This window comes from Euprymna scolopes, chromosome 23 (assembly GCF_053919585.1).
Source record: "Euprymna scolopes isolate OS-2025 chromosome 23, ASM5391958v1, whole genome shotgun sequence".
In the NCBI taxonomy this organism is placed as follows: Eukaryota; Metazoa; Mollusca; class Cephalopoda; order Sepiida; family Sepiolidae; genus Euprymna; species Euprymna scolopes.
In genome coordinates this window covers 115,972,212-115,995,249 of record NC_136504.1, presented here as the reverse complement: position 1 = coordinate 115,995,249, position 23,038 = coordinate 115,972,212, and the positions used below count along the sequence as shown (strand labels likewise).

Below are 23,038 nucleotides of genomic sequence, written 5' to 3'. Positions count from 1 at the left end.
TAATAATAACAGGTAATAATGAAACAGGCGTGTCAGATAAAACAATGTACAATAGCGTTTTGTGTGTATGAATATCGGCAGGTGAACATTGATGAGACAATCAAATGCCAAGTATTGTGACGACCCTCAGAATTCTTTACAACCAGCAATGGAGTTTGTGTAACAATTAGTTTAATAGCATTGATGGATCAGTACAGTTGTTAAAAAACATTTAATCACTACCGATTCGATTTTTTGTAAAATTGGAATTTTGAGGGGGATTTTACTGCACATCAACATGGCAGGGGATTTGTGCTATCCATTTATAGATTCAGCTTGATAACTTTCTAAAAGTTATTTGTCTTCCGTTTTTCCCATAAAAGATGGAAGTGATTTGTTTGCTGTTTTTTGTTTCATATAATCTGTTATTTGAGAGGTAGAGACATTTTCAAAGAGTATGGCAATGTTCAATAGGGGATAGTCTTTCTTTCAGGCATTCCTCTATTTTGTAGCCAATTAGAATGCCTGACTGAGAGTAGTTGATCACCAAAGGTGAACTGAGGTTTAGCTTTTAGTTTTTGTAGATTTCAAGAAGAAAACTGAACAAGTGAGCATATCACTGAAAGCAATACAAGTAAACATTTTATATGTATTCTAGTTTTTGAGCTGCAGGTGTGGGAGGATAACCATAAGAATCTTCCATCTATATTGGCTTGTATTATGGCATATCAACCATTTCTAGGCACAGTAATGCCAATGCACATTAACTATTGTAGATCATTAATCGAACACATACTGCTATTTTGCTCATGGTTAGAGGAAAAGCATGGAGTTCATACCTTTCTCAACAGTATTAATGTGTAAATGACTACCATAGATCTGTGCATACTTGAACAACAGACAGCTGATCCTATAGTCTGTACCAGTATCCACTAAACCAATCATGCACCTCCTTCCCATGAGCAGCAGATTAAAATATTAACGAAATAAAACATCAGACATATTGCAGTTTAAATTTTCTATTTAAACATGTTTAGACATTTACATGAATATTGATAATTTCATTTTAAAAAAATCCAATTTGCAGAAGTGTCTTTTACTTTTTAGTACAATTAATTTTGTGTCAGTTGCATTGTTCTTATATGAACCGTCTTGGAGACCATCTGGCATCAGCTCCTTTAGTTTCATAATAGAATTGCAGTTGCATGTAAGCATGTATATATGTGTATGCAAAGTGCAAACAGCAACAGTTGACATGTAATAAAATGGTGCATTGAATCTAACCTGGTGGTGTTTATTGTGTGTGCATTTCTGTCAGTCATTTGTTGTGAACTATGAAAAAGAAACTGATGGCTGATCCTTCTCCTTTTTACAGAATTTACCAAATTTTCAGGCATTAATGAAGTTTCAAATTTCAAGAGGTTACCTATGAAAAGGCAGGGGACATTTTCAAGTTTATTTAAAGGTAATGATCAAATTGTATGCCTGTAAATATAGTAAATGCATTTTTCGAATTAACATGAATATTTGTCTATGAAATCATCTCAAATGTTGACAAATTTTTTATACTTTTTTTTTTGTTTTTGTTCTTTTTATAAAGGAAAACTACAAACAATGAGCTTTCACATTTCCTGAAAATGAAATATAAACATTTCCATGAATTTTTCTTTTGTTACAAAATATTTTAATATAATAATTATAATAATTATAATTATAATGGATGAATAAATAAACTCAATAAAAATTCATAATTCTCAGTGCAGGTTTAACAAGTGTGCAATCTTGGAAAAACAAAAAACATTTTTAGAAATTTTTTTAATTTAAAAAAAGTCAATGAAAATAAACAAAAATAAGAATCACTGACATATGAATTGGTTTGTTAATGGTCCTGTAAATAAAATCCATGTATAAAAACATATTTTTAACAATCAAATAAGTTTGAAATCGATAACTGCTTAAATCAATATCCTAATTGAATTGGGTTCATATTATATCATAGTAAAGAAAGCAGAAATATTTAATAAAAAAATTTCATTAAAAGAATTTAATCAAGATTTTAAAATCATTAGTTCAAGGAAGAAAAAGATGAGCAGCAAAAGAAACTGATTTTAAATTGTTGGAAAACATAAAAACAATTGAGGATTTTACATTTTATTTGTGGTGACAACCAGTTTCTCATTTATTTAATTTAAATCTAGATGTGACGTAAAGTCAATATTCCCTAGAAACTTCTTAATTCACCCAAAGTGTATGCGATAGGACAACAGTATCACTTTTACCAAAATAAAAGTGCACATGGATCAGATTTAATACCAGATAATTAATGTGACCCCCACCACCACACACGTCTTACTCTTCTCCAGATTTAGTAATTAATTATTAAGCATTAATTGGGTTCTTAAATATTTTTTATAATTAAAAAAACAAAACAAAAAAAAAAAAAAAAAAAAAAAACTCATGTTTTATTATAACAGCCATGAAAAAAAAACATTTTTATTTATGCTAATTTCGCTAAGATTTGTGGATCACCCAAATAATCTATAATTTTTCTCCATCTCTCCAGAACAGTAGCCCAATCTAATCCTCCAAGACCAAGCTATCATAATCAAAAAGTATGATAATGCAATAGTCTATTTAAAAGACGGCTTTCAAAGTAAGCCCCTAAACAAAGTTTTACAGTTTTAAATGTATTAATAGATCTTCAAAAAACAACAAAAAAAAATAAAAGCGTAGTTGGCAAGAGTGGAAATTGAAAAGGAGACTGTAAGATGTGCAGTCTGATTCTCTACCACACGAGCTATATAAGACAGGTTAATTACATGACAAAGGTACACATTAATAAATATGCTACTTCCATTGTTTTATTTGGCATTATTGAAATATAACACCGTTGTATAATAAATTTAGAGTAGGATAAAATTTTATTTGATCACCATCTTATATGTCCCTGTACGAAACTATGGTATTACAAAATATTCATTATGTTGACATTCGGGTGCATTGTTTTGTGTTACTGTAACCTGAAACAGAGGCAGGCAAAATAACAACATATTTTATAAAACTATTTGTTATGAATTGAGATTCTAAGAGTTTGTGAATATTTGCACACCCCTCCCCCACTGATCGATTTAAAAAATAAATCACAAATACGTAAATGTATAGCAAGAATTTTTAAAAAAATGTTCAAGCCAAAAAAAAATTGCTGAAAAATTTGTTATGAAGCATCAATTTCTTACAATGAATCTATTTTTGTATTTCATTTTTACTATCTTCTATTCATTTGTTATATTTACGTCAATGTAAAAAAACGTTTTTCTCCAGTTTCTCATATATCTAAAGACGATACAAATTGTATTGAAATGTTATAGGATTTCAATAAAGATTTTCCAGTCGTTATTGATATAATGAAGTTATGTATGAATGCATTTCTTTTCGCCTTTTTTTTTTCTTTGTGCATACAATTCTTTGACTTATTACGCAGTCAGCTACAAAAACGTTAGAGAAAAGTAAAAAAAAAAAAAATTAAAGAATTCTAAGGGGGCATAATTATGATTTAGATGTTTGTGGGTTAAAAGTAATATTTGCGTTTTTTTTGTTTTACATAACAAGGGTGTAATATAATTCCTGAGTTTATCTAAAAATATATATTTATTTAAGGTTTCTATCCTTCAAAAAATCATGCAAATTGTTTCAAATAACAAGCTCAATTTTATTAGAATTTTGTCCAGTTTTGAGTTTGAAATAAAAAAAATATCGACGATTTTGGCTCTAACAGTCAAATCTAAGATGGTGGCATGAGACCCTTCCAATTTGGTATCAGATGTTGTTTTGGAGTAACGGTTTCCCTGATTATCTTTTAAATGAGTTTTTCATGTTTTTGAATTGCCATTCTTAATTGTCAAGCACCTTATTTTTTCTTTTTTTTTTTAAATTTCGAAATAATGTTTTGTTTTGTTTTTTTATTAGCATCTGGTCGTCTCCAAATAATTTAAAGGCAATATTTTTTATTCTAGGGTTGCGAATCATGAGAAAGTCAGTAAAGAAAATATAAACAAAGTAATTTTTTTTTTTTTTTTTAATTATGATTGCAGATGGATTCTTTTCTTTGGTTATTGATTTGCAACCAACCAGTGTGTGTGTGTGTGTGTATGTGTATATATATATATATATATATATATATATATATATATATATATATATATATATAGAGAGAGAGAGAGAGAGAGAGAGAGAGAGGCTTGGTGGAACAAGAGAGATGGTTAAAATAATTATTTTTTATTAATATTTATTGCAAAACCTTGTTTAATAGTATTCACAAATGTCTCTCTCCCCACAATTTTTACGATGTACTTTTCTTTTTGTGTCATGAGGCACAGAGAGAAACAAAAAGGGAGAGAGAGAGAAAGTGGGTAGAAACCCTACACACCTCAACTCTTCCACTATTAAGAAAGAACAGCCCTCAGCATCAAAGACTGAGCCTGATTATTCCTTTATGGGATTCTGGGATGTCTTATTTGAATTCTTCCTTACCATTCATAGCAAAATGCATACTCTCTAACCCAATCCACCTGCAGCAAGACAGGGTACTACACAATAGTCAAATCAGCGAGACTACGGATACGAGACAGTATTATTATTAATGCTTCTCATGTCTTTCAAAGATTTCTCTGTTGCAGAAAAGGCAAAAGATGGGATCATAGAAACCTTGTTCAGCATAATCAGATCTCTTCTTTTGTACAATAGCCGTGAGCTAACCTATATTATAATCTATATATTTTAATATTATAGCCCATATATTATACTAAAACACTGGTGTTCGTGCTTGTCACCGTGCACACTGCATCTAAAATAGCCAGAGAAATGATATCATAATATGAGCTTTACTATTTAAACAAGTAACAAAAGCTACAATCCATCCTTTATGATGCCAACCATTTTCAAATATACATTTCTTTCTTAATAATCATTTGTTCTTTTCATACTCATCAAGGATACGCCTTCGACAATCAGCCTAACAGCCCATTTTTGAGTAGAAAAGGATCTTGCATATGTTGGGCTGAGGTATGGTTTTGGGCAGTTTTAGAGGACCCCTTCACCCAGGCTTTGCTTTCTCTCTTTTACATGAGACGTGCCCGGCGTTGCCTGGGTGTTTGAAGGTGTGTGTTGAAAAAAAAAAAAAGTGGTGTCAGGCAGGCAGGCTCGAACCCGTACCGCAAAGAAGGAAAAGAATATGAAAAATAAAAAACAAAGTGATGTCTTTGCTATTGCGTTCATCGCCAAACCAGAAGTGACATATGTTTAAATTAAGGCTATACAATCGAAAAGAGGGGATGACTTTCGAAAATATCGGCGAAAAAAGCGACCCCTCCCTGTAGAAAAGTGCCCAGTTAAGGGTGATGGAATTAATGCTGTTGGCCAATTTTTCAATATTTGTCGTCCAGAGGGTTGAGCTTCAAAACGATACTGATCTCATGAAAATCCGTTGTCTCTCTCAAAAGTTTTAGGCAGACATACATACAAACATACATTTAAACAGACATACATACAAACATACATTTAAACAGACATACATACAAACATACATTTAAACAGACATACATACAAACATACATTTAAACAGACATACATACAAACATACATACAAACAGACAGGTGAGATTTATATCAGATTAGTTTATTGCTGAACATTTGACTAAGAATCCAATCACCACCTTTCTGACCTTGTGTCACATCTTTTCACAGTGAAAAGAAGGTAAATACCTATTTTTATCTGTTTTTCCGTCCCTCTCCTTCAATCATTTGCCTCCTACTACTACTTATTTATGCCATTAATGTTTGTGACATCCATTTTTAAACTTTTTTATAATAACCATTCATTTTAAAATAAGTATTTTCGGATCATACCTCACAGAGTTAAGAGTTTTTTTCTTTTTAAATCCATAAACAAATACTGTCTTTTAAAATTAATTTTTTCTTTCATTTTAACAATTAAAATGTTTTGTTAAATAATAACCATAAAAAATATCAATTTTGCAACTTGTACACAATGAACAGAACAATTTTCTGATAATTTTACACATTTGATGTAACAATAAAAAACATGTTTTGAAAACAGAAATCATTAATTTTCTTAAATATTTTGGATTTGAAAATAAAACTAAAAGATTTTTTTAACAAACATTTGATGCAAAGAATTTTTGGTTTAAATTCTATTCCGTTCTAACAATTGATGATGTTAACACTCATAAAACTAACAATCTCGCCAGCAAGGAACTTGAGCACCTTTTAATGCCCATAACTCTAACATACATGAACATAGCTACAAAATCAGAGTGCAATAATCCTAGCGTGTTCACGTTTCAAAACCACAATTGACCTTGTGTTTAACCTCTGCTGAGTAGGGGACAAATAAAATTTAAATACTTTGCCACGTGCAAAAAGGTTAGTAGAAATTTAAATAGAAGAGAATGCAGTAGCTGAACACCTTGAATTGTTGCATTGTTTGCACATTTATTACCTATCTTGGAAGTCTTGCGTTTTATATTTTATCCTTTAGTCCTCACATTCCATAAGCAATGTTTCTGGCAAAGAAGGAAAAATTAATTTTCTGGGTTTGAACCTATCCAATGGCTAATTTTTTGACATTGAAGTATTTTTTTTTTTTTTTTTAGCTCCTTACATCAAATGGCTTTATGTCCTGTCTGGAGCAATTTCCATGAAAAAAAAAAAATGTTGAACAACAGTTAAAAACTAACTCTACCAACATTCTATCGTTTCAAACAAAATGCTTTGACATCATTTAACATTTTATAAACCCTTCTTCAAATTATTTTAACATTTTTTTTTAAGCATTGTAATATGAAAATAATTACGAAGAAAGAATTTAATTTTCTTGAATACTTTTTTATTGCAAAAAAAAAAAAAAAAAAAAAATACATTCTTCTGATGTATTTCATATTATAGTAATTTCAAAATATAACACGAAACTCTTTTTAAAACATTTTACTTTCTCATTTTTCTCAAAATTTAAGTAAAAACTTCAAATGCATTTAGTCCAGAGGTAAAAATTTATTTTATTGAACAGAAAATCATCAGTGTATAAAACTAACGTTAAAACAAATAATGATGATGATGATGATGATGGCAGCAGTGATAATGATTATATGTCGATAAAATGTCTTTTTACATTTTGATGAAGTGCATCTGAAGTTTTTGTTTATATATAAGAAAAAAGGAGAAAGTAGAAATATTTTTTTATATAAAATGATACTAAATTATCTAAAATATCAAATAGTTTATTTTGACGCAATTCTTATAAAAAAACCCACAATAAGTCATAAAGATAAAAAAAACAACTTTTCAGTTCACAAGTTTATATCGTGCAAGTTAAATACACATCCACCACAAATTTATTTCCTCTTGTGTAAATTCATATGACACTGAAATATTTCAGGTTGATTTGTTTTATGATGGCATATCAACCCTTTATGCATTATTTAACACTAAAACACAATCTCTATTGTAAACAATAAACACAAGTTGCTAACCCATAGCCAGAGAGGGTTAATGTTCATACCTTTCCCAACGGAATCAAAGCATACACAAATGCAATAGATCCAACAAAACAACAAAATCGGAACGGGAAATGTTGGCATCCATTATCCAACTCCTGAAGAGAATTGCTGACTAGAACTCCTCGCTTCAAAATTGACCAAAAACATCCAACACAATTCCAAAGTCAATTTCTAAAAACTTGAATCAAACTTCTCCAAAAGTTACTGACTGCTCACTCCCGACTCCTCCTCCGACTCGTGGAATAAAATGAGAGAATGAGATTGAAAAGCAACGATCACTACATTTTGATTTTATTTTATTGCATAGATAGCAAACACAGGCCAAATATGACAATACATTTTACTTATGTATGAAATATACAGTTTGTAAATGTTTAAATGGCAAACATGATTTAGTCGTTGATGGTGAATGTTCTGATGAACTAAAAGCACTGGTACCCCCCTCAACATAAATACCTCTGACAAACCTGACAAACAGCTAAATCCCACCCCTACACAGTAAAGATCCCTAGGTGTAAGAAAGCCTTCTACTCCAATAGTTTCTTCCCCAGAACTGCTAGACTTTGGAACTTCCTTCTGGTTCCTGCTTTCCCAACTGTACTGACATGCAGAAGTTCAAGTGTAATGTGAACAGACATCTTGCTGCTCATCTCCCTTCATAATGTCCCTGCAACTTATGTCCCCAATAGTAGTTTCCTACTTCAAAGAGGTACTGTGCCTTGTTTGGGGTGAAAATCGATTAAAAAAAAATTCCATCAGCTTGTACAATTATAACCTATTGACCTTGGAAAAAGCATTTGGTGATAACAATGGCGAGATGTCCAAGGCATCAATCAGAGTAGCTTGAGCTTAAAACCCATGTTTGCAAAGAGATTGAGTTCAGGGTTTTTTTTTTTTTTAATGTGTCGAACAAACGGAAGTAACTTGTGTCACATAAGCATTAGCAGCGATTATAAGAACCGTGCAACTAAGGGCGACAACTAACCATATAGTTATTATTAAACTGGAAGTTGCTAGCGGATTGTGTTTGTATCTATGAGCTTCTGCTGATACCAGAATTTTGCGAATCTCAGTCTGACAAGTTATTGACAACAGTGGAGAAAAGGTATGGATTATTTTGGTCACTTGAAACGACGAATCTTATTTTCATGATAAATGTCTTTTAGAAATGCTGTATTACTACTACTACTACTACTTGCAAAGAAATGTTATTCTCTGTATGAACAAATCAATGTGAACTTTAAAAAGGTAAGAAACGTTTTGTTGCTTTTTGTAGAAGGCATTTCACCTTCTCTCAGATTTAAATTTAATTAGCCCCCCCCCCCCGCTTTTCTTCAGCAAAACAAGAGTGGATGAGGAAAGGATAAACAAGGCGCCATCTTTCTTCAACTCTTCAACAAAGAACTTGGCTGATTCTTCATTCGACAGAAAATCAGAAACTTATTATTCAAAGGGTTGAATATTTGATTGTCCCCACCCACGATGAGAAAATTAAAATTCTTATTCTTCTGTACAATTCAAAAATATTCCTATCTCAAACAAACCCCTTAAATCTATAACACTTGTTACTGAGAGTCATTGTTGGTATTAAAGGTTCATGCCCCTCCCTACAACCTATAAGAAGGTGTGACGGTGGGGCTAAGAGAATACATTTTGTAAAAATAAAAGCAATTATATTTTTATTTATTTATTTTCAAATTACCAAAATTCAAATTATTATTCAATTTTAATGACATTTTCAGCATTAATTGAAGTATATATATATATATATATATATTATATATATATATATATATATACACACACACTGTTTACAAATAAAATATAAAAATTTAATGATTTTTAGTGAAGTGGAAATTTGATTGACTTCAAGTTTGGGCTAGATTAACACACACAATCAGTAACATTAATAAATAATAATTACTGTTCAAAGTGATTATTTGTTTTTGACATTTTCAGTAAATGGATGGAAAATATAACTGCCTCAAAAATGTTGAAAACATCCTTTCCTCCTGTTCCATGAATATTGGAGAAGGTAGGTAGGAAGCACCGATTCTACGAAAGTTCAGCAGAAACTCTTTCATAATTGAAGAAAGTAAAATCATTGGAAACTAGTAACCAATGACATTATTATTTAAAGCAGCCCCCCCCCACTTCTTTTGCTCTGCTTCAAAATATTTATGTATTTCTTATAACACACACACAAATATATATATATATATATATTTGTAGTCATCGACATACAATACTGTTTCGTTGTATCACAACTTATCAGTGCTGCTAGACTAGCACCTCTCCCAAGCCGAAGATTGAACCTAGAACCATCGCGTTGACAGTCAGCAGTTCTACCCATCGATCCATGTGAGCGGTGCCCACAAATAACCCCCACAAATGTCTATTTTAAACAAACATTCGTCCACCACTTTTATAGTGCTCAAACCGCTTATTCAAACAAACAGCGAGCCTCTTTTTGGTTTCATTTTACTTCAGTCTAAGTTCTCAGAAATCAAGGGGCTCCCTTCCTAGAACTAACACTTGAACTCTATTTGCGATCCATAGATATTCGAATATTCCATTAAAGTTCTACTTTACCTTTCAAACATTGAGTTCGTAAAGAAGTTGAGAACATAATTTTTCTTTTCCCCAAATGACTATTTAAATGTATTATAGTATATCTTTCTTGTGGTCTCTTTGTCTCACCAGATTCCAAGACAGGAATTCATCTAGTCTGGTAAATTACCCAGCTTTGTGCTGTTACTTGAAGTGACGTCACTTGGAGAAGATGCACCATTCCTCATAAACGCCAGTGTTGGTTAGCTATACCGAGGAGATCTTATTTGGGTTGCAAATACAAAAGGTTATTTTGAATATTTAGTCAGAGTTTGATTGTAGCGAAAACTATCCTCATGCCAAGTTGTCCCGACAAATCCTTGTCAGAGAGATTTTAAACACTCGAGGATAGTGTCCAGTAGGCATTCAAGTTCTCTTCCATTTAGATATGTGTGTGTGGGTGTGTGTGTGGGGTGTGTGGGGGTCTATGTGTGTATGTGTGTGTCTATGTATTAGCTTTCAGTGGTTGATCTCATTAATATTTTTAAGATTTAAAATAAAAAGGAAATTACTTAATATCAAATTCATTTACCGTTTTACATTTGCAGTCTGTTTTTGTTCATTCTTTCAAACAATACTCACGCAAGAAAACTTTGAACATGTCCATTTGCTATTTGTACATCTTTTTTTTTAAACATAATATTTATCTTGCACAGATGCCAACAACAAATCAAGTGTTACTGTTGAAATTCAATTCAAACAACTAGCACCAATGTTTCTTCCAGATTTTGAGTTTTCAAGTGTCCATGTTTTTGTTTTTTTTGTTTTTTTAAAGTAACTCATGATAATGACAATAACAAATTGACTGTTAATGTTGTTGTGGTTTAGATACTAATCTTCAACCAAAGCCATGGGATAATGCTCAGCGTCATGGTAGTATACACACACACACAAGGATTTTCTGTTAATTACAACGAATTTATTGCAAAACGATTTCATTAAATAAAACCTGCTTACTTAATCCTTAATTCACCTTTCATTTGCTATTTGTTATGATTAATATATTTGTTGCTACCAATGATATTAAACATATCACATGAAAGACTTTATTACCATTAGAAACTGTTATATTTTTTACAGAAATTGCTTCTGACAAAGCATGAAGCCAATGATGTAAAGAGCTAACAAGAAGATGGTTATCGCAAAGACAGGAGATGCCTATAAGGCTGAGTTTTGAAAAGACCAAGACTATACATAGGAGGAACATAGCAGGAAGAGTTCCGCAAGCTTGCAATTCTTGGAAAGGAGCTATTGGAATAGAAATCTATATAAAATGAGGTATGAAAACAATGATGGAGACCAATAGACCAATGAGCTACAACAAAGGAAGCAGAGAACAGATGATTTTACAGAATACATGCTATAAGAGTATTTATAGAAAAGACAAACTAGCAACATCACGTCTGTGTAAGAGATTGCAACAAAAGAAAAGGTGGGGACAGCGGCTATCAAATAACAAATATGTTTTTGCTCTTTATCAAGAAACCTCAAATGGGACAGCCAAAATATGTCAAAGTATGTCATAAATGTAGATTTGTAGAGACAGAACAGTGATTACAGTGATAGAGATAAACGACTTTACAAAAAGCAGAAAGAGCAATGGATCTAATGTATGAAAGCCTTTTGACGAGAAAGTACTTTATTTTGGTAAATTGAATTTGTTAAAACTAGAAAGACTAATATTACTGCATGTTCTTAGCAATGTGTGTATTGCTTTATTGTGTCATGCGACATATTTTATATGTAAGAACAAAACCCAACTGTTGCCATACTTATTCATCTTCAACAAAATTACAGAAACAATAAATATGTGCATCAGAGACATAATGCCACCAAGGTTTTATGAGGTTAATTAATGTTTAGTTTGTAGCAATTCAAATTCTGTTTTTACTTATTTAATACTGAAAAACAATACTTATCATATACAATTCTTTGTGCATGATAAATCGAACACAATTTTTTTTTTATCTATAGTTAGGGGGGGGTGAGTTCATACCTTCACTAACAGTTTTAGTATGTAAATGACAACAATCAATCCAATCTTAGCAGCTTTCCATAGTCTATGATAATATCCATTAGTTCAATCATGCACTCCTTGCTGTGCATTGGAAGACAATAAAAATGCTAAAGAATTTCTTTTAGACTGAGCAGCAATAAAAATAACGTAAATCTAGTCACTCATATGTAAACATGAGTTCACATATCTCTTAACGACACAAGTTTAAATTTGCTTTAAGATTTTTTTTTCTTGAAGGGAAGGGGGGGGGCACTTGTGTCACAAAAAATACAAAGAAAAGGTATAAAAATAAGACTACGTTAATAACATATTGAAATAAAAACCAGAAAAAAGATAATCACAATTGAAACTTTCTACAAATTTTTTTTTTAAAAGTGAATTGTAAATAGTTCACTCAATTCTGCCATAAAATCCCCTTAAACAATATTTGGATTCAGTTTTATATCCTCCACTCTATAATAAAGAACAATGTGTATAATAAATATTTTTTAATTCTCATCTATATGCACATGTGTTTCGTAATTTTTCAGGAATTATCAGTGCGGAGGATAAATGTTCTGCCGGTCACAGGATTCAAAACCCCAGGTTGAAGTCAACATTTGATCTTCTATCTGAATGCTTAAAACCATGCAACCAACCCCATAAAAATAGAGAAAGGAAGAGAACTAAGATCTATTTATGTCTATGCAAGCAGACATACATAGAAAGATGTTATAAACAGTTGTACAAAACTTAACATTTATCCGTAATCTACATGGATTGATCAATATTTCAACATTAACATGTCATCATCAGGACTCCAAATAAATTTTTTTTTTTTTTCTGATTGCGAGATTTGTTTGGAGTCCCGATGTTGACATGTTTATGCTAAAACATTGATTTGGGCTTACTCCTTATAAGGTTTATATGATTTTATTCATAAAATTATACTTATGTATTGAGTTCTTTTGAAAAATGCTTTTTAGTTTATGTTATCAATTTACTTGAACTTAATGAACCTATAAATAACGTGTGTGTGTGTGTGTGTGTGTGTACGTCTGTGTGTGTGTGTGTGTGTGTGTGTGTGTGTGTGTGTGTGTGTGTGTGTGTGCACGTCTGTGTGTGTACGTCTGTGTATGTATCTCGTTACACAAAAGTAAAAATAAATGCAGGATGAATTTAAGTATTTATGGGAATTGAGGAAGCAAATCTTTCTCCCATTTTTTTTCCTAGTTATGTTTTTTTTTTTCCGAAACTTTCCACTTTCCTTTCTTTACTTTAATACATTTTTTTTATAGGAACATGAATATTCATGTGAACATTGGTGAAGGATTTTCTTCTTTTGATTGAGGTTATACCCTTGTATGAGATATTCAAATGAAAAATAAATTACAAAACTTTTACAAAATGTAAAATTCAATAATTCATTCAATACAAAATAAAACACTAACGGCTATCAAGTTTGGCAAAGAAAAGGTTAATCGAAAATGGCTTGCAATTTCTTTGTTGTTAATTGCCTGAAATCTGACCCTCTTCCTCCTGATTTTCTTTTCTTCGAAAGAAGGCACCACAGATTGGTTAAGTCTATAAAAGGTTAAGGAAGAGAGCAAACAATTTAAAGGATCAGCTTTGCTTGTGAAGTTGATGAAAAGGATACCTAGCCGAATAAACTGTATGGTTTATCATATCAGACTAGTAAATAAGAGAAAAAGGGTGTGGCTAGCCAACAAATTGGTTGCTAAGACATTTACCCAACATATCTCCCTAAACTGTAAAACACTGCCAGAGGATACATTATATCTGTTTTGAAATTCAGTCTTTTTGATTTATTCATTTCCTTTTTTTTTTTTTTCCTTTTTGAAATCAACTTAAATTGCTGCTTTTCAAACTGTACCAGGAAATCAATTCAAGGAAACTATTTTTAAAAACTTATTCTTTACCTATTTTTATATTTACTGATGAGTCACTAACCATCCAGGCTAAAAGCCACTCGAGTATAAAATTAATGATATGGATAAATTGTCAGTTGAATGATGGAGAATATTATGAGAGGATTTGATTGTTTATGAGGACAGTTTATGACAATTGTTGACACTGGATTTGAAGATGAAAGTCTTAATCTTTCTCGATTTTGTTTGCAGTCGTTTCATTAAATTTGGATCGTTCTTATGATGTTCTTCAGATATGTCAATCAGATAACTATTTCAACAATCAGCCAATGTTACAGTCCACACAAATCATGAAAGTCACAGATAAAAAGCCCTAAAATCGAGTTTTGCCTTCTTTAGACACATTTAAACTCACAATTCAAAACCAGAGTCACTTGCAAGGCGAGTATTCTGCTACCTGAGCCGCTGATAGCATGATCTGTATTAGCTAATAGATTTTCTAGTGTGTGGCAGCATGACTCGGATGGTAGAGTACTTGCATGTAAATGATTTGAGTTTTGAATCCTGAGTTCAGATATGTTCTACTGATGAACCCAAAAGAAGGGTGAAACTCAAATCTAGACATTCTGGTCTGTGGCTTTCATAGTTTGTGTGGGTTGTAAGATTGGCTGATTGTAGGAAATAATTATATAGTATCTCACATTAATCTCTAATATAAACATATATAGAACTAGCACAGCTACCTAGCATTACCAAGGCAAAAGTGACATAACTTCTATCTCTCTGTTTGTCCCCCTCCTTTCTTTTCCACCCAGCTCTTTCCTCTCTCTGAACACGCACACACTTAAACCGAGTGAGCATAAGGGTAAAAAGTCAGAGTTATTTCCCTTTAGTTAATGGCTGGAAAACAGATTCCTCTCCCTCCCCATGAAATATCGACCAGTTTAGTGCTGAAGAATAAATATTTTTTTTTTTATCGATTTTAGATATTATTTATCCAGGAGAATGCCGATCAAGAATATACCAACTTTGTGGGTCTTTATTATGTAGTTTTAACTGGATATACATGCACAGACAACTGTCATTTATATAACAGATTTACACCATTTATTTCAATATGGCTGATCAAACGAACAAAAGATTAAAATAATCACTAATTGCTGAGAAGATTTTATTCAGTCCTTTTGATAATTTTAATTAACCCTTTTGCTGCTGAAAGCGGATATATCCCCTCAAAATTTTTTTATCATTAACTGCAAAGAGCAGCTCTATCACAGCTTTGAAAACAAACTCTTTTTGTACTAAGCACATACACAACCAGTGACTTCCCAACATCAAGCAAATCCAATGTTTTTAATTCTTATCTAAAATGCAATTTTCCTTCATATATTTCATTAAGTATCTATTTATAGAACAAGACTCAAACAATTATTTGTGATAGACATAAGAATCTTGCCTACAGGATAAATAGGAAATTATTGGGCTAGATAAGTCACATTATTATGGAATGACTATATATATATAATATATATATATATATATATATATATATATATATATATATATATATATATATATATATACACACACATAATTACTTATTGGATTCTATTACCTTTTTTCTTTGTAAAAATTTTGATTAATTTTTTATCAATTACTTTTTAGATATACATTATTTAGCAGATAACGATTTCTTTACCTGAAATAAAACAAAATGTGTTAAAAGTCAGGAGAATGAATTGTAAGAATAAGTTTACTATAAAAAGAAAATATTCAGTTTGTGCATGAAGTTGAATGGTGAAAACTTTTCTGCAAATATCACTAATAAACATTTGTTGGGTGGATCAGACCAAAATTTAAATTTAAAAAAGTTAAAAACATGTAAAGAGAAATAATGAGAAATCCGTTAAACAAGAAGGAACTTACCGGTACGAGCTGTACAATGCTCTCTGTACCGTTCGACGACGCATGGGATGAGTTATGGTGTGCAGGGGACGTATCCACGGCAACACCACTGTCACTCTAGAGAAAAGACAAGAAAAATAAACATATTATTACAAGTCTCATTCCAGTTTGGGGGGTTTTATCTTCATCCCCTTTTGTTTTAAAAAAAGGGGTTTATTCATTTCTTTCTCGCATCCCTTTCTCCTACTGGAATGTCTATCCCTCAGATATCAATAACATGAAAATAAACATATACAAATACACGTGCACAGGAGCTTTACTGTTAAGAAAGAGAAAAAGATTTTAATTGCAAAGGAATAAAATGCTGTGTGTGTGTGTGTGTGTGTGTGTGTGTGTGTGTGTGTGTGTGTGTGTGTTAAAATTCACCAATAGACTGCCAGTTTCAAAATTAACTAGGAACATATATAAAATTACCGTCATTTGTGCATTTATTTCTCAAACTATTCTGAAATTATTACTTTGTAAAGTTGTCAAAAGTTATTAAGAAATTTCGAAAACTATAAAAAAAAGTTGTTAGACAGAAATAGTTGCTGAAAAATATTTTCATCTTTAATTTAAAAAAAAAGAAAAAAGTATTGAAAAATATATATTAACTCTTGATGTTTCCACACTTGAGAGCAATTTTTAAATTTTGTACAAAAACAAAAAAAATCTTTTCAGTAAGTACCACTAATAGCATGTACTTTTTGAAGATAACATGCCAGGGTTTCTGTAAGGAAAACCTCAAAAGTGAGGCTGAAATATTATCTGCTTCAATTTCTTTAAAGGGATCTTAAAGCTTTCTTGGCAGCTACCTGAGAGTACAGGATTTATTCCCATTCCAATGGGAGAAAATTGAAGGATTGAAGAAACCTTCACTGCTTAGTTACAAAACTTATAAATAGGAATGGCGTTTCTTTTTTTGGTACAAAATAATAAAAAGATTTTAAATTGAAAGAAATATATATGTGAATCTGTTAATTATAAAAAAAAAGATTTTAAAAAAAGCCAATTTTGTTTTTAAATAATTAGCTTGTATCTCTCAATATTACTCAAGAGTCATTTTATTTTTACTTAATTTTAATTTTTTTTTTTTTTTTTTTTGACCCGTGACATTTGTATTTTATTAATTTTTTTTTAAAATAGGAATTTTGAAATATCTTTTTGAATTTTTGAGATGAAAATTGACAATTTGGATTACTGTTCTCATCTTCAGCATCATTCGCACATCATTTCAGCTGATGTAACCGATGACCATCTTCAGGTGTATCTTGTTGAACTTGGGAATTTTTCTGTCAAACTTTTAAAAGGGTTCCATTCAAAATTCTGTGCAGATTTTCAAGTTTGACCGAAAGATTCCAGAGTTCAACAAAATCCACCTGAAGAAGGTCAGAGGTTACATCGTCAAAAACATGTAAATAACACTTAGGATGAGAACAGTAGTTTGGAGAATCCAAAAGAATATTAAAAGTTAAATTTTATTAGTATGCCATCGTTTGATCATAAAATTATTGAACGAATCAAAGACAGTGTTGCTTATAAAATTATTCAATGGAAATAGTTTCTAAAAATTGAAATATTTTAATACATGCAGATTTGCTACTTTTTCAAGATTTTCTAATCAACAATTCGGAGGCTTAAAATTAGTCTTGAATAATAATGAAAAAATGTGTCATGATAGTAAATATATGTCAGCCATTAAAAAAAACTTATGAAATTTTCTATTATAAAAACAATTACTATGTATATTAAAAAAGACCAAAAAAAAAGCTACTGGTGAGTTTGTATGTAAAACATTATTAGAACAATGTTATGGTTTGTTAAAAAAGAATGTGGCATGCGTTATTAGCAATTAAACATGCACTGGATTGTTATTTGTGAAGAGAGAGAGAGAGCAGAAGATCCTAATGGTATAATAAATACATAAAATTAAAAAAAAATATATTAAAATTATTACGCATGATAATACCGTGCTTTGGGATTACAAACATTATTTATACTAATGAAAAAATATACAACTAGAAATAATAATAAAAAAACCAAAAAAACTAATTTTAACTCACAACTCCAAAATAAATGATAAACTAAAAGCACATTAACATAATTTAAAAAACAACAAAAAAAAAAACAGGATATATATATATATATATATATATATATATATATGCATACACACACATACTTGTCAGATCGATCGATGCTTCCATTCAGCCTCGAAAGACAAAAGATACCCCTGTAGGAGGGGGGGAAATGCGCATGTAATTTTGAGGCAAGGGTCGCGCAATCCCTAACCACACCTCTCCTGAATTGACAATGTTTGGGTCCAGTGGCAAGGAGAAGACCAGGACGACTGGAAACAATGCCGAGATAAGCGGAGAGCACATACAGCACCTGGAACTCCCAAATGGTCACCCATTTAGTACTGACCAGGCTCAACGTTGCTTAACTTCGGTGATCCAGTGGGAACCGGTGTGTCAATGTGATTATGCCGTATATTTGTCAGATACATCCTAATGACTAAAGCATCAGTCCACAATCATTTATTTTTTTTTATTTCTTATTGCAAATGCTTATAGTTTTCTGTCTGTTTTATGATTGTAGACTGAGTTTTATTATTATTATTATTATTGTCATACAACCAATCAGTATATATGCTTTGAAGTCGGAAACAAATTCATTGAGCTTATTATTTGAAACAATTTGGACTATATTATAAGGAATAAAATATGTCTTTTTTGTATATAACTCATAAATAAATAATTTATATCTTATTTTAATTCCAATCAAAAGTACAAAATAAAAAAATAATTAGACAAATTAAAAATGATTCGTTTTTAAATTCTTTAAAATTGAATCCTATCACAATTAGATTTTTGTTTTTTAGAAATATATTTCTTGGAGCAATTTTACAAATAAAATCTAAAATAGTATAACTGCAAGATATTTTACTAATTAACCAAATTGATTTAAAAATTATAGTCAAAATTTACAAACATTATACATACATGTTGTTTGTTTGATTTTGTTAGCGATATTTATTGAATGAATTCAATTATTTATATGGAAGTGCATTTTTACCTAAATGCGAGTTGGAAATAATTTTCCCATTGATCGATTTCGAATCTCGCTAGATTCAGCCACTCTGATGAGTTGTAGATGACGAAACATGTGTCAGTGGATAATTATATTTTAAAAATAATACATATGCCGCTTCCCATATGGGGGTACAAAACTGGTCAAAGGGAAAATTATTCCCAACTCGCATTTAGGTGAAAATGCACTTCCATATAAATAATTAAATTCATTTAATAAATATCGCTAACAAAATCAAACAACATATATATATATATATATATATATATATATATATATATAAACAGTCTCCCATTATCTTTTTGTATTGATAATACTTGACCTCTCCATATCTTTTCATCTGGTTTTTTAATCCTTGACTTTTAATTTATCCTTTTATTTAAAATTTTTTATCCCCATTTTATGAACTCTTTTTGCACAAATATAGATTGTCAAAGATTGACTAGTTTCATCATGAGATAAAAATATATATAACTGATTACCATAAATTTTAATATACAGGGTGTCCGTAAAGCTACTATACAGTCTTATTGTTTTATTGTATTATATTTGTATTAATAGTTATTACAGGGTGTCTGTATAGTAACTTGTAAGACTGTATAGTAACTTTATGGACACCCTGCATATATATATATATATATATATATATATATATATATATAATACTGAGTTAATCGTACATATTTTAATCACACAAAACACATGCTAAAATATAAATGCATCATAAAGATCATAATTATTGATATTCATATGAGATTAAAACTGACCAAGTTTAATTATAATGCATAAATTGTTTGCTTAACCAGCATATCGACCTTCTTTGGGTCATTAATTTAAATTTTTAGATGCTTTTAGATGTTGAGTTTCGCTGGGTATATTCGAGAAGTATTTTGTATGATGCATAGATATTTGTAAAAAGAAAATAAAAAGAAATAAACGAGAAATGACGCACATTTGTAAAACTTCATGATGGTCAGTAATTGTACAAAGATGGACAGAATTTGTGTGTAGGACAAAGCAACAAAAAAATAATCCAATAAAGGGTGTTTGCTTGTCAGATTATTAAATTTCAGTCGATTAAAGTAGAGTTAGTCTCTATCATTAAGAACAGAGACAAGTAGAATGTATTTTTCTATCTTTTTTTACCAGATGTGCACAGGAGGTCAGCTGAAAATCTCATTTAATCAAACAAGGTGAAGAAGTACAAGATTTGAGGTCATCACAGAAGATGAAGGAATGCAGCAAGGGAAGGGGGGGGGGGGCAGGAGGTCTTCCAGGGCTGATAGAAACTCATAAGATAATGGAGAAAACACAAGTAGTAAAAAAAACAAAAAAAAAAAAAAAAAAAAACATTACATCAAAATTACTGTGTTCATAAGCAAATGTCCATTTGGTTTGAACCTATCAACTCCTCAAAAAAGATACACTTATTTATAAAAAGGAAACGAGACTGAACGTTGAAAGGAGAACTTCTAAACAAACTCTTTTCGGTTTTGAAAATTCAGTGGATGTTTAGCGCTTAAAATCTGCCACATTTTTTGCCGTGATGCTGAATGCAAATATGCAACAGAATGAAAACATTTTAAATCAATGTTATAATTGTTCAGATTTCAACATTTCAGATTGAATCCACAAATGTGTTATGGAAGCATATTCGGACTACTGTTCTCATCTTGAATGTTATTTTTACATTTTCGTTGATTAACCTCCGACCTTTGTCAGGGATAGATTGAGTCAAAACAACTCCACACCCTTTCGTTTCACAAATACATCCCAAAGAAGTGCTAAGATGTGACTATGAAACTGTTTTTGTTTTTATTAAATAAAACATGTCACTTTTATAAGCAGAGGAAAAAGAAACGGACAAATTTAATTATTATTAGTTTTTTTTTTTTAATTATTTATCAAGTTAAGACTTCAGAATGAGGCGTAGAGATTTTTCATAGAAATAATTTCATTTATTTTATTGCAGACTATTACTCTCATCTTAATAAAGATGAGAATAATAGTCCGCAACAAAATATAAATAATACTCATCTCAATAATGAATTCCAATTAAAATAATATATAATTTCAAAACTGTATCAAAACATTGAAATAGACCAAAACAAATAGAATGGAAAAAAATATCACTTCAATTTTGGTGCCAAACTGAATCCCCTTCCCCAGGAGGAATTATCAGAATTACAATAAGGGGAGCTTGTAAAAATTCTTGAAAATCAAAGGATGCTTGATATGAACAAGAAATAAAACTTACCCTTTAGCAAAGAAAGTAATGAAATATTTTGTTTCATTACTTTCTTGGATATAGTCTTAATCAATTCCAGCAAACAAACCTAATATTTTCGTACCATTATTGAGAGTTTTAAACAAACTAAACTTTACTACAATTATTTCTGGACAAAGTTTTGTAGTTTTCAGTAAACAGACATGTCGCAGACCTCGTTATATTCAGTAAAGAACGTCAAACCTATTGCAATAATCATCAACGTAAGAAAAACATGGAGGCACACATTTCTTTGAATAAACAATTACATTAATTTACAAATAATTAAGTAGTATGTGCACGTGTGAAGTTAGTTTAATGTACGCATGCGTATAAAAGAATTTTAAGTGCATACATTCAGTTTTAATGGTATTCCTATTTACTCGCCTCCCCGCGAGGGTAGAGTTAGATACAAGATCAGTTTTTAATTTGGAGAAAATCCAGTTCCCCAAAAGGAAGCACTCTGGATTAGCTGTGTAATACATTTTAAGACTTAAAGGAGCAAAAAATATGTGTACAAGGAAAACAATTGCTGTTAGTACAGAACCAAGTGCGGTAAATAGCTGCTGCTGCTTAAAAATCCGTTAGTTTTCAACGTGCCAAATCATTCTTGTTAACTTATTGAAAATGAGGGAATAGAATTTTTGGGAAGGGTAAATTTTAAAGTTTCTGAAACATTCTGTCAGAGTGTTCAAGCAGATAAATTGAAATCACCAGCTTGTCGGATTTAAGTATGATTTGTCCCGGAAAATGATGTGTGCGTTTGAAGCAACTGAATGGTCTTCACCTGGAACCTAAAGGGGATATCGATCATACCAGTTATCATAGGTGCCACAGGACTTATGAAGAAGAACCTGAAGTCCTACCTAACTAATATTCCTGGTGAACCAAGTGCAAAAGAGATTCAGACAATTGCACTTAAGGGAACAGCAAGGATACTAAAAAGAGCTCTCGGTTGGTTTCAATAAAAAGCGGGGCAATGTTGGCAGCTGGTTTGGCTGCCCCATACCCAGCATTACAATCTTCAAAGGAAGAAAAAAAAAAAAGTAATCAAGTAATACAATCAGGTAAGTCGCGTTAAATGAACGGTTGTTTGTAGTCGTAGATGATAATATGCATAAGCTTTATACGTTCAGCATATCTTTCAACATCTTCTCCAAGCTGCTACACCCGTCCGTATTTATGGTTCGTACACCAGTCAATTATATTCTTGCGCGGAGAAACTCCGATGTATTAATATTCATTACATCAGTTTGGTTTCAATCAGATTCTCTTCTGTCTTTAGAGATTTTTTAAATTTAGCACACTATGCTTTGATTGGTTAAAAAGATGTGCGTCTGATGGGCATGTACACGTTTATTATACAGCTTGACAAGTAAACGTTTCTACCAGCAGCTGTAGTACTATTAACGATTACAACATCACTAGTGAACAGAAAAGTTGGATATGGACTTTTCAAAGTTTTTTAAGGCCTTCTCCAGACAAAATTCAAGTTTTCAAAACAAAATTTGGAGTTTGTTTTACAATCCACAGCGATTCAAAGAAGTGGTAAAAAAAAAAAAAAATCAAACATACAACAAATAAATGTTACCAAAGCCAATAAAAGTTACTTTGCAATTTACCTGCATCATTTTTTTTTTTTTTTTTAATTAATTTTAAATGTTTGTAAATTCATCTCAAATATTAA

General features: G+C 31.0%; 1 protein-coding gene and 1 pseudogene across 8 annotated transcripts in view; both read right to left on the bottom strand.

Moving 5' to 3' along the window:
- The window catches only part of LOC145246149 (uncharacterized), a 634,197-nt gene that overhangs the window by 28,661 nt on the left and 582,498 nt on the right, over window positions 1–23,038 (bottom strand). For all 8 annotated transcript variants that reach the window (XM_080107997.1, XM_080107998.1, XM_080108001.1 and 5 more), the window contains one exon: window positions 15,975–16,070. In XM_080107997.1, the coding sequence (XP_079964123.1) occupies window positions 15,975–16,070 (96 nt within the window). The remainder of the gene's footprint in view (window positions 1–15,974; window positions 16,071–23,038) is intronic.
- On the bottom strand, window positions 18,372–18,488 carry LOC145246245 (5S ribosomal RNA; annotated as a pseudogene).